The sequence below is a fragment of the Tachysurus vachellii genome, chromosome 14 (genome assembly GCF_030014155.1).
Source record: "Tachysurus vachellii isolate PV-2020 chromosome 14, HZAU_Pvac_v1, whole genome shotgun sequence".
Classification (NCBI taxonomy): Eukaryota; Metazoa; Chordata; class Actinopteri; order Siluriformes; family Bagridae; genus Tachysurus; species Tachysurus vachellii.
In genome coordinates, this window is record NC_083473.1 from 14,255,773 (window position 1) to 14,268,865 (window position 13,093).

The 13,093-nt window shown below is 35.7% G+C and overlaps 2 protein-coding genes across 2 annotated transcripts; one reads left to right on the top strand and one right to left on the bottom strand.

Annotated features, from left to right (window-relative positions):
• Positions 1-262: 262 nt before the first annotated feature.
• sema7a (semaphorin 7A) lies at positions 263-9,800 on the bottom strand. Its single transcript, XM_060887185.1, has 14 exons — positions 9,483-9,800; positions 9,218-9,351; positions 8,736-8,783; positions 8,346-8,441; positions 8,143-8,245; positions 7,315-7,425; positions 6,926-7,068; positions 6,406-6,584; positions 5,190-5,298; positions 4,149-4,344; positions 2,731-2,846; positions 2,418-2,563; positions 2,227-2,282; positions 263-2,124 (listed from the first exon to the last, which is right to left on the bottom strand). Exons 1-14 carry the CDS (start codon positions 9,589-9,591, stop codon positions 1,739-1,741), a joined length of 1,932 nt encoding a protein of 643 aa, XP_060743168.1. The 5' UTR covers positions 9,592-9,800; the 3' UTR covers positions 263-1,738.
• Positions 9,801-10,146: 346 nt separating this feature from the next.
• Positions 10,147-12,676, top strand: commd4 (COMM domain containing 4). Its single transcript, XM_060886550.1, has 8 exons — positions 10,147-10,251; positions 10,445-10,516; positions 10,637-10,702; positions 10,788-10,827; positions 11,485-11,604; positions 11,762-11,842; positions 11,968-12,144; positions 12,242-12,676. Exons 1-8 carry the CDS (start codon positions 10,249-10,251, stop codon positions 12,280-12,282), a joined length of 600 nt encoding a protein of 199 aa, XP_060742533.1. The 5' UTR covers positions 10,147-10,248; the 3' UTR covers positions 12,283-12,676.
• Positions 12,677-13,093: the final 417 nt, after the last annotated feature.

Consider the following 13,093-nt stretch of genomic DNA (forward strand, 5'->3'; position numbering starts at 1 on the left):
ACTGCCTTTGCACCTAAGGCCAGGAAACCTCAAACTCAAGCTAAACCAAATTCACATTAGCCAGATACCATGTCTTTTTAAGCTAACAACTTGTTACTGTTTTAAATACGTAATTGTGTATCCCGTGTTAATTGTGTCAAAACCTTTGGCCATTAATATGGTGTCTCCATCATTTTCTATGATGTGCTTGCTCATTTAACGTCAATAAGTAAACTGCTGAGTTTGTTTAGATTAACAATGAAATATTACAGGAAAAATAGACTCCACGTCTTAATCACTTTAATAAAATATTATTACTGGCCCAGTGTAGCATCACCCTTGACCTAGCAAAATATAATTCTTTTAACAGGTTGATATCCTGTAGAGCAGACAATAATAGTTGAAATTCTCTGGAAAGGCTTGGTTGTTTTGTCATGTATCCTGAATCACCGCCTGTTGTTGTAATCATCCATCAATAAATAATACAGTAGCTCAACCATGTTTTCCATGATGTAATGGCACCTGTTTTTAATAGCACACAGTAACTATATATAAAAATAAATATTACACACACACACACACACACACACACACACACACACACACACACACACACACACACACACACGCACACAGCACACAGGATCCAGATTAAAAGTTTAACATTTTCTTTAGAAACAAGTTTTGTAAAATAAATAAATATACTCTCTAATTAAAATGCACATCCCTGGTGTAATAACAGTGTGGCTGTGGCTGCTGCAGTAAAACTAACAGATTAACTTCATTCCACACCCTTTCCTATATCCCCCATTACCATTCTGTCATCAGAGCCTATGCCAGGATGGGTGACACCTACTTCCAGTCTGAACAATAAAAATCACGCAGTCCTTCTTAATTCAGCCCATTTTTAAAAACATTAAGTTAACTGACTGTTCAATTCCATCAGATCTGCCACATGGATTACTCATTATAACACTACATATGCTCACTCGTATCAGTTACATACCAAATCACATCACTTTATAGACTGTACATACAGTACATCACATTCTAATTCTACAGCAGCAGCAGGAAGCACTGAACACTGTGCTGTTTAAATCTCACCCCCAAGATCCTTAAACAAAAGATTTTCATGGTAGATTCATGTCTACGCAAGGAAATGAATAAAGAATGCTACATATGCATTAAGGGACTCAGGGGTGGTTAGGGAAAGAGCTTAAGACCAAGGGTCCTTAATAAACATGGGGCCCAAAAGGGGAATCTAAAAATATGAATAAAATAATAAAATATTTTTTTAAATGTATAAATCACATTATTAGAAAAGTTTAAGCAATTTAGAGGTGTAATGGCTTAAACATTTTAACTTGAAACTAACAAAAAAGATGACCTTACCTACTGTTAAGCCTAGGTGAGGAACTCAGCACAGAGCCAATAAATAAGACATATTTTTCAAAAATATTATAAGAGAAATGTTATTAGGAGCATAACTTTTTAGACTAAATGATCTCAATTTGCACTAAACTCCCTGCTATATAATTCAGACCAAACCTAATTATGAGCTGTTTCATTAATCTTATTAGAATTAGACTTGATGGTTAACCTTAATACTGGAAATCCCAGCCATCACAGATGGAATGTCACTGGTATTATGCCATCCCACCAAACCCACTGACAGACACTTTTGTCTGGTTTCCAGCCTTTTTTTTTTACAACGATTGCTTGCAACTTGTTTGCTTTCCGATGCAACCATTGATTTATATTACTGTACACTGAAAAGAAGTGCAATGAATATAGCCAACAGCCATTCTTTCTGAGCTGTGAGTTTGAAAGCTTTGCTTAGGCTCTGTGGCTTAGCTGGAGCATGCAATTTATATACTTTAATAATTTTGTCATAGTTATGCTCCCTTGACACACAGTTGTACATTCCATAGTCATGTTCATGGATATCTGGTATTAAATGGAGGCAGTCAGACTGAGTTCTCTGACATGGTATGCTTCTCTGATTATCTCTGTGCTTCCAGCTGTAGGTGGCATGGTGCGAGTCAATTGGGCAGGAAAGGTAAAAAGGGAAACCGTTGGGCACAGTGTGCACTATTGGAGGGGCTGGATATGAGAATGTTACATCCCGCTTGGGCCTTTTGAGAGCTGTGTAGGAAAAATGTCATTTAAAGGATTTTAGCAACAAAAAACAAAACAAAATCACACAGATAAAAAGAACATCAAAAGGGAATTAATGCAGAATCTTGCCTGAATATCTGGAACATATTTGTGGTTCACCAGTGGCAATATTTTGAATTCCCCCTCTGCAATTAGGTTATAATACAATACCATTCAGTTCATAGGCTTATTTAGCTTGTTGACAATACATTGAGGACACAATTTTAATCTGACAAGCTTATCAAACATGCAAACTTCAAGAAAATGCTTGCAAAACATACTTAATTTGTGAAGTGCATCCATTTTCAGTCCAAGCACAGTATGGGTCCCTGGCAAGAACACAATCTTCACATGATGTATTGTAGACGTGGCAATTCTGCAGGTCTAAGACAGACATTTTTCCAGGATATCCAACAAACAACTTTCTCTGAGAAAGTAAAGTGTAAGCAGCAAAAAGGGAATACATTGTGTGATTTAAATTGTATTATATACTGACTGTATTCATAAGGATACAAATATTAAGGGAATTTTAAGAATTTAAGAGAACAACATTTTCAAAAACAAATGAAAATTCAGATCGGAGTCAGGCTGTACCTTTTTAGAGTGTAGTTTCATTGAGAGAACAGGAGCAGATCCATTACAAAGACTTGTTTCAGAAATTATAAAGGCTTTGGAATCATGCTCCAATATCTTATGTATCTTTCCAGTGTCTGTAGTTCACACACACACACATACACACACACAAGCATGAAATGACTAAAGAGAAGACAACTAACAAACAGCTAACCACCTGAGTTATTAACTTTTCTCACTTTTGCAGTGGAGCTAAGAGGCAAATCTTGACTCAATGACAGATTATAACTGTTAATTGTTATCATGTAACATGCATGCTGAAATCATTACACACAGCTATATGGTAAATTATTGCCTGAAGTACATTGCAATGCTGAAAACTGCTGCAACAACCATTCAACCCAGACTTTCGTTACCCATTACCCATTGCAGAATTATGCTAATTAGATTTTCCCTTGAACATCATTAAATTTTCACAACTTTTTCAAGCTTGTAATTAAGATGCTACAATATCTTGCATGCCACAAGTCGTATCAAAGGCATGGGAAGCAAATCATTACGGAAAATTTTCATTTTAACAACATAAATTAAGAGGAAACAAACAAAATTAGAGGAAAGCACTACCTGCCGTCTTCTTCATATATGAGATCACATTTGCCTGTTATAGGCTACTGTTGCTCTGTCCAAAACCTCCCTCCCCACCTAGAAAGCATGGCCCTTTTTCTTTTACAAGCATCATTTGATAATCTACATGGAGGGTTATACTGGGATTTTATAACATTTTATGCAAGATTTTATGACATTGTTAGGCTTGTAGAGAGCCTGAAATCTGAGCCAGGAAATGTTTTATTCAGGTACATTAAAGTCAGTGTGTGGCCCTCACTATATAATGCATTATAGCACACACCAACAGTATTCAGAAAAAAAAGAGGACAGTCCAGTAAACACTGAAAGATTTTCAAATTTTCAAACTATACAATATAATGTAAATACTGAATAGAGATCCCTCGCACCATAGTTTTGAGCCACTTCCTTACATAGTTCCATAATTTCCAGTTATACACAATAAAAGCACATGGACGCAAACATACATTATGAAGCCTTGCAGACTGCCCCATCAATTGTAATTGCTTAGCCACTGTTATATTAGATGGTGGCTACCGCTTTATTTATCTCATCCCTGCCTTTGCCTGACCTTTTTGTTTTGATTTGCTGCATCTGATTGTGTTTTGGATTTGTCTTTCTTGTGTTGACCTTGTTTGTTTTGACCACCCTATTATTATACAGTACTTCCTGCGAATGGACTCTTGGCCTCAGTGAACCTTACGTAACACTTGCTAAACTGTAGAGCTGAAGTTGAAGAAAGAACAGGAACATAATTTTGAAGCATAACAACAATGTGTAAACCCAAAATTATTGAATATAATAATAGTGCATACCTGTAGCAAGCAACAATACATTGTACATTTCTCCATCTGATGCATGCACACTATCCACTGCAATTTTGGTGTAATTCTTATTGCTGGTATAGAATGGAACATGTTTCTGAATGGGATGGATCCAGTCAGTCATCTCTGGATGGTTTTTAACAATAAGGATAGGAGGGTTTGGTAGAGACCTACTGTCACTCACACACTGAAAAATACAAAAAAATAAATAAATCCAATGCATTCCCTGGATTTGTCCTAAGCAGTATTGGATACCCTGGAAAGCAAAATATGGAAATAGACAGCAATCAAAGAGTTTAAAAATACTAAGTAGAACTGTCTCTGCAAACATAAAAATTGCCATAAAAGGGAACAAAAATGTCATAAATCATTCATTAAAATATTTATACTGTGCGGTTTTAGTGATATACTGTCTTTGTAAGTTAAATATTAGTTAAGCTATGGTAGGTTTGTAATAAATTCCAAACAGAGTTGTGTTCATATTTGAGTCGGGTGGGGGATTCTTCAGTACATCCTGACCACTGTGGAGCTGATACAATAGGCATTGTTGTGAAATCTAAAAATATGCTTACAGAGGATAAGGATAAGGATAACCTTGGTAAAATAATATAACTGAGACATCTAGAACTAGTATAAGTACTAATAATTACACCAGTCATAACTGCCATTATTAATATTAAAAATTACTTAACCCAACATATCCATTTAGAGGTTAGGACAAGGTGGCAACAAAATTACACAACTGGAAAGCTTAAATGACACACACTTGGGTTTGTACACATAGAAATAATGTGTTATGGGCATGATGATGATGATTGCTAGGATATACTGTAATGAAACATGCAAAATCAAATGATTTAAAAGAACATGATAAAAGTACAATTCAAACAAAATTATCCTTAAAATTTCTATGAGCTTGCCTGATTTTGTTCACTTGAGTACCTCCAGTTGTGATGGACAGGTAACAGTGTAAATGTAACTGAATATAGTCTTAAATAAAAAAAGAGTTAAGAAAAATAAGCAAGTTCTTACAGTTCCTGGTCTTGGGTTGGGAATTTCCTCATTGTATCCTTTAAAACTGGAATGCTCAAAAACACCATCAAGCTCATCTAAGGAGTATATGCAAACAGCCGTGGCATTCCTGTGCCATGTGTTAACAAACAGACATGTTAATACAAACAGATCCTTAAAAAAATTAATTCACTGAACAGCATCTTTATGTTTTACACAAGGAGTATATACACTCCTCAGCCATAAATTGAAAACCACTGAAAGGCAGACTGCATAATATTGATTAAAATGGCACCTGTCATGGGGTGGGATATATTAGGCAGCAAATGAGCAATCAGATCTTGACGCTTATGTGCTGAAAGCAGGAAGTATGTGGAAGGATATGAGCAACCTTGACAAAGAACAAATTGTGATGGCTAGATGACTGAGATGGCTAGACGATTCAGATGGTATGCAGTGGTTAGTGCCTAATAAAAGGGGTCCAAGAAGGACAACAAGTGAAGCAGCAACAGAGTCATGGGCACCGAAGGCTCAAGGATGGGCACAGGGAGTGAAGTCTAGCCTGTCTGGTTTGATCTCACAGAACAGCTACTATACAGTAGCACAAACAGCAGGACAACTTAATGCTGCAGACAGAAAAGTTTTAGATCATACTGTACAGTGCATCACAGCTTGCTGCTTACAGGGTTGTATAGCTGCAGAGCGGTCAAAGTGCCCAACCCGACTCCTAGTCCACAACCTAAACCTACAATACGCCTATGTACTGTACTTGATCATAAGAATCAATAAGTTTATTGGTGGGTACATGTATAATGCAAAGATTTTCCAGGAATGGTTTAATGAACCTGACAAAGAGTTCACTGTGTTGAGTTGGCCTTCAATGTCCGATTTAGCAACTGAGAAATGAGCTGAACAAAAAGCCTAAACCACAGAGGCCCCACGATGCAAGTTACAGGATTTAATGAAACTGCTGCTGCTAACATCTTGGTGCCAGATACCACAGCATAGCATCTGAGGTTTTGTTGAGTCCACGCCTTTAAGAGGGACTGACACAATAATAGGCGGGGGGCTTCAATGTCATGGCTGTTGTGTGTATATTTAAATAGTTGAACTGATGTCATGCTGTGCATAAATAAAGGATGTTGTTCACCTACACTAATAGAGGAGGTTGTTCACTAACTAAGCTGTACACAGCATCTGCTGGCTAAGCTACACAGAGGTAGAAGAGGATGTTTACCAGCTGCTTGAGAAAAGAGCATAAACCCGAGATTCCTTCCAGTTATCAGAGTGTAGCACAAAGATGTCTTGCAAACGATTAAAGTACAGTGACTCTCCAGGAATCGCACACACAAGGCGTGCCTTCAAAAATGTTGTCCAAATGTTTTGGAAAATTCTCTTCGGCCCACCTTGGTCAACCTACAATGAGATGCTAGAAATGAAAAAGAATCTGATGCCGCAACTGCAAAGTGTTCTTATATTACAAACCAAGCTATAGCTGAACCATTGAAAGCAATATCTAACAGTATTATCAAATAACAGAACCTTTCCCCTTCATACAGTTTCAAAGAACAAAGCAAAAATGCTTGTAAAATGAAGACTCAGACTGTAGATGCATGACATAGTTGAAAAACACCCAATATTTTAGGGCATGTTAATTTGTCAATTTGCATGTTATCTGTGCAGAGTCCCTCCTACTTAAGTGTGCTTTACAATAAATAGTAATATATAGTATACTGTACAAATTTATAATACTGCACCTTGCATACTCTGGCCACTCTAGAGATCCAGGGGTCAGCTTCAGGACTGATGTCTGAGTTTTTCTCTCGAAAGAGAACATAGATTTTCTCATTCTGTGGGTCCCCAGGTCTTCTGGCCATAAAAGCTGAGATAAATGTTGGTTCTGGAAGGGAATAGGCCAAGAGAGAAATGAATATTACAGCAAACCCATTTAGAGCAATTTTGAATATAAACATTGCTATCACAAATATTTAGTACATTTAATTCTACAAAGCTCATAAATACATCCATTCAGTGGTAAAATGTAGTATAATTTGGTTCAACACCAATAGAGTCAATGTCAGTTTTCACATGTAATATATAATATTCATGTTTGTTCAGGGGTATTTGTGTGATTTCTTTTATCAACCTGTAATCCATGGATCATACATCCATAAATTGTTTTGGATGCGTGAATGCCTGCGGAACTGTAGTGACGTTCCATCCGAATAAAGTGGAGCTGCAGCATAAATGTCTCCATCTCGGTGAAAGAAAATAAATAAATAAACAAACAAATAAATAAATAAAAGTGTATCCTTTTCACATAACTTTTATGTAACACAATTTATGTAACTTTTCTTAACTACTAACTGTTCATAAAAGTTCATAAAAACATCATAAAACATATTGTGTTTGTACAAATATCTTGTGACTATTACTTTCTTTCGTCATATGACCCATTCTTAGTTTGCGAGGAAATGATACTTGAATGCTGTAGATTTTTGTAAAGCCCAACTAGCCTGAAGTGCCCTTAAGAAATTGCACTGTAAGCTTTCTGAGGACAAAACAGCACAATACATACTGTATATTTTTATGTTCAGGTCATATTTCCATAAATGCAATTGAAAACCCGGCAGTGTGTACAGGCTTCTTAAGCATGCCATAGGCATTTAAATGATTGCTGGTAATCGTGCATGCCAGGTATTTAGCTTTATATATATTATAGCCTTTCTACATGTCATTGTTTTCATGTTGCATCTAAAGCATGTAGAGTATCTGCATCTTTAAGCATCAATGAATGGGATGTGGTAGCCTAGTGGTTAAAGTGCTGGACTACCAATTGGAAGGTTGTGAGTTTGATTCCCAAGTCCACCAAGCTACCACTGCTGGGCTCCTGGGCAAGGCCCTTAATGCTCAGTTGTATAAAATGAAATAAAAGTGTAAGGGTGTCTGGTAAATGTAAATGAACTTCGCATACCTACTACAAGCGATAGAGAGTTTTGGGAGTAAGTATAAGGTGAGATGCCAATGCCATCAATACTTTCCACAACCACACTAGAGCCATTGATTATTCTTGAATCCTATGAAAAAGAACAATTCAAAGGAATAAGAAGAATCAGTTCAGTTCAGCTGCACAAAAGCACAAAGAATATGTTGATTGATGTTATTAAACTAACCTACCAGCTTCCAGCACTTTGGCTGTTTCCCATTTGTTGCACAAACAAAAAGCCAGTCCTGGAATTCTTCAATTACAGTTATGACGTTTTCACAAGAGCTCTAAAATATTGGAAAAATATGCATTTAATTGGTACCCAACACTGGCTCATTAGACTCTGTAAAAAAAACTTCTGGTTTAGCTGTTAAATGAACCCATGCGAACCTGTAAATGTGCAATTATGGTGTCTGGAAATTTGAATAGAATTTTACTCATAGCATTAATCAAAGATGTCACACATAATACTAAAGTAAAGCAAAAAGACTTAACAAAACAAAAAATTCGAAGCCTTTTTATTAATCACAGAAAAGTACATGACGGTTCCTATATGATACTTGCACATAAGGTATACATACCCCATGACAAGAACCACCAAAGTTATCTGTCAGGTTCAGATTCAGATTCTACAACAAAAACACAAATTTATTTTATTACATTATTTCTATTACTTTTATAATTAAACTTTCTCCTCTTTTTCTCCTCTTATCTAAATACTAAAGAATAACTTGACTGCTCACTCGACACACCACCGACACACCACAGACAACCCTTTACCCTTTTTTTTCCACAATGTTTAATAAAGAAACAACTATTTATTGATGTGCTGCTGATTTACAATTAGATTTGGTTTTGTTTTTAATTAATGTGAGCTAATTGTGTTAAAACAGGAATATTAATGATACAATTTGCCAGCTTTATAAATGTTATAGTAATATATATACAATGTAATATATAATTATTATGTAATATATTATATATTATGAATGCATATTATGTAATATATAATTTGCAATCTTTATAACGACTATAAATCATTATAATCTTTATAAATATTTACCTTTACTACACCAACATCGTTCACCTCTAAAACATCGTTTAGTTTTCCCAAAAGCAGGCTCTCAGATCCATTTCGAAGGCAGAAAACTGTATGGTTAACATGTTTGCTATAGTGTAGATGATTACTTTGATTATCTGTTAAAGAAATTTGATTTGAACAAAATAAAGTAAATAACGTGTTAGACAGAGTGCTGCTACAAACCCTTCTGTCATTATAATGATTAATAAAGCAAGACAAAAACGTGATGCTTGATTAATAAACATACCTTCTCGCAAAGTTAATCTGGGGATCGACATCCAACAAAAAACAGACAGAAAACATGAACTACAAAGAAGCGCCTGGTAGACCAGTTTCATTTCTGTAACAGTCACCATCTCCTGTAATGTAAACCCCGCTGTAGAGCCGTTTTATCAGCTTAGGTTCATTGCTCACGACTCCCATTATAGGGAGTGTCTCTACTGAGTATGAGCCAAGGACGAGTCCTCGTTCTTACTGATTCAAGTCTCTGTGTCAACAGTATTTATAAACAGCCCCGATAATGAATGGGGAATGAGATAAATTCCCATCAAAGACTCTGACTAATCAGCTTTTAGCATTTAAATGCTGAACTAAAATAACGCAGAATTAAAATCTAACTTAGTGTTAAAACCCACAATGGGAAGTGTAACTAGATCATTAGATCAACAAATATATAATTTCTTAAATATACACACTCAACTCTTGGATTAACTTATATTATATTATATTATATTATATTATATTATATTATATTATATTATATTATATTATATTATATTATATTATGTTATATTATATTACTCAGTTTAAGCGACGATTTCCAATAAGTCAAAGAATCCAATAAGTCTGCATTTTTTAAATTTCTATTTGTATTTTTATAGCCAGTTATCACGTCATATCCGGTTCTCACATGCGTGCACTTCCTGAGCCAGACTTATGTAGTTAACATGGTGGTTACAAGCAGAAGCTAAGAGACGAAGAAAAACGTCTATGCAGCTCACTTGCAGGATAAAATGGTGCTATAATGTTATTTCTTTTTGTTGAAGATCTATTCTCGCTCACAGCGACCAGTTAGCGTTGTATTTGAAAATGAATAACAAATAAAAGCAAACCTTTCTTGTAAACATCGCGTTAGCTAGCCGGCTGAATTAGCATTGCTAACCTGTTATGATGCTCATGAAAAAAATCTGTTCATTCTGTTTTTTTCAGCGGTTCCGATTTTGTGGTGATTTGGACTGCCCTGACTGGGTCTTAGCTGAAATCAGCACTTTAGCACGAATAGTTAAGTGACAGTTTCCGTCTCTACACACGCACGTACTGTGTCACATGATCTCAGTAACTACACTGTATTAGTAAATCAAACAAACATTGATGTGCATTTTCTTATTATTTACACCACAGTCAAGCGTCAAGATGAAACTTCTGTGTGTGCAAGTGATAAAAGACATCCTCGAAGAAGGCATTGATGTAAGTTTCAGCAGATTTATAGTTCTGCCCTAATGTATGCTTGAGTAAATGTGGAGATATCATTAATATTAGCTTTTCTTTTCAGTATGACAAGGTAGCAAAACTAACATCTGATGCAAAATTTGGTGAGTTAAAGCCTTGTTTATTTCAGCATTAAAAGTGGGTCCTGCACCTCTTTGACACACTGTACACAAATAAGCCATATAAGAAAATACAAGCAGCTTTTATCAACCAAAATCACACAAAAAGGTCAGACCTCTTCACTCACAAACAGATGTAAAGATAAATTGTAAATAAGAATTGTAATATTTCTTCGTCCTGGTGTGCTACTGAACATTTCGTCTCAGAATCCACTTTTATTTATAGTCAAAGTGACTGGCTACATGCGCTTGTGTAAATTATGCTGATACCAAACATTCTTTAAACAAAAATAGTTTGATAGAACATCTGGTTCCCTTTGAGTCTTGTTCCTCTTTCTCTTGTCATCTCATGGAGCTTTTTCTGGTCACTCCAATTCTGCATTTGGATTTCTGTAAAGCTGCTGTGTGACATCTGCTGTGAAGTGTTCATAAAACTGAATTGAAGTTTCCCATTGTTCTCCACAAAATTCAGAAATAACCGTGTAAGCAACACACAAACAGTATTGAAAAATACTAACTACTAAAGACACTGGCTTATTACAGGAAGACATACACATTTTCTGTGTATCTCCAATCTCAGCAACTTTTTTGTATGTTGCAAGCTGTAAGATACAATTTTAATGATAAGTGTATCTATTCCAGAAAGTGGAGATATTAAAGCCAGTGTCGCTGTGCTGAGTTTTATCCTCTCCAATGCAGCAAAGCATGATGTTGATGGTGAATCTCTGTCCAGTGAACTTCAGCAACTTGGCTTGCCTAAAGGTGAGAATGATCTAGAATATTACCTACATAAAAACTGCTGAACTACCATGCGCTTATCTAATACAGCTACGTTAGCAGTGTACTTAGTCATTGGGAATTATATTTATTGCACACCTAGCTAGTTACCTAAGCAGTCATGGCACACTTGTCTTTACAGAGCACACAACAGGACTGTGTAAATCATATGAAGACAAACACACTGCCCTGCAGGAGAAGTTAAAGGGGAGCAGTCTACGCTGTGAGTACAAAAGGGCATGGAACAGACTCTATTTGAGCCTCTGATTATGCTGAACACACAATGGATTTGGTGCATTCAGTACCATATATACCACAAATGAGCAGAGTGCATCACTGTGTCTTCAGTGGGGTGTCTTGAAGCAGTGAACTGGAGGGTGGACTACACACTGAGCTCCAGCGAACTGAAGGAGGTGAATGAGCCCACAGTACAGCTAAAGCTCCAGGCTCAGGACCCAGAGTCTGGTTCCACTGAGACCACTGTAGTTTCTGTCACTGCAGACAAGTTCAGAGTGCTCTTAACCGGTATGATTGAGTATAAAACCATCTGATCTTTTCAAATTTACAAGAAATTATTTATAAGTAAAGTGTAAATTAATGTTTTTTTTTCTTCTCTTTCTAGAACTTAAACAAGCACAAGCTATGATGAATGCACTGCAGTGAACCCATCTTGTATAATTCCATTACACTTACAGAATCTCCATGAACTGTAAATAACTTACTCACTCACATATTGGCCTGTTGGATGTCACACATTTGGGTTTTCAGCTCCAGTGGAATTTATAGGACTATTTTGTAAAACATGGTGGAGTAATTCTCTATTATAAGGTGCATCAGTTATATAGATTTATGAACAACAAGCAGTTTAAGATCTTTTTTTTTAAATAGATGTAAAGCAAATTAATAACACAGTGATTCTTCAACTTAGAACTGAATTACAAGTATTACTTGGGCCATTATTTTCAATTGTTTTTTTTGTTGTTGTTGTTTGTTGTTTTTTTTAACTTAATGTTTGTATTTTTAGATGAATGTTTCTGAAATAAATCATTTGACAATAGTGTATTGTCCGTGAGTTCTTTTTATGCTGACTTGTGTAGTTTCACAGTGTATTGCTTCATTCAATCCCTGAGTATTCACTAAGTGAATGTCAGAATGTCATTTCATAAGGCAAGGACAATGACCTAACATGCATCTGATATATAAGAGAGTACTGTATTATATTATGCAGCACCTTGAATTTTCATTTAATTTTTACCCCATGAGGTCTGAAGGATTGAAATGGTTAACATGACACTAGAGAGAGAGAGAGAATATTACTGTTTAACCAGAAGTGCATAGTGGGGGGTGTGTGTTATTTTTATATATATATATATATATACACACACACACTCAGTATATACTTCAGAATCTAGACACAAGTTTATTTTTAAATACTGATTGTTACTTGCATTAATCATACTAAATGACATGTTTA

Coding starts and splice junctions, on each gene's coding strand:
- sema7a (XM_060887185.1), bottom strand. CDS start 9,591: ATGGTGACTGTTACAGAAATGAAACTGGTCTACCAGGCGCTTCTTTGT. Junction 8,246..8,345: donor AGCCAAAGTGCTGGAAGCTG/GTAGGTTAGTTT, acceptor TCTTTTTCATAG/GATTCAAGAATAATCAATGG. Junction 2,283..2,417: donor GGATGCACTTCACAAATTAA/GTATGTTTTGCA, acceptor ACCTAATTGCAG/AGGGGGAATTCAAAATATTG.
- commd4 (XM_060886550.1), top strand. Junction 10,828..11,484: donor AACATCTGATGCAAAATTTG/GTGAGTTAAAGC, acceptor TATCTATTCCAG/AAAGTGGAGATATTAAAGCC. Junction 12,145..12,241: donor GTTCAGAGTGCTCTTAACCG/GTATGATTGAGT, acceptor TTCTCTTTCTAG/AACTTAAACAAGCACAAGCT.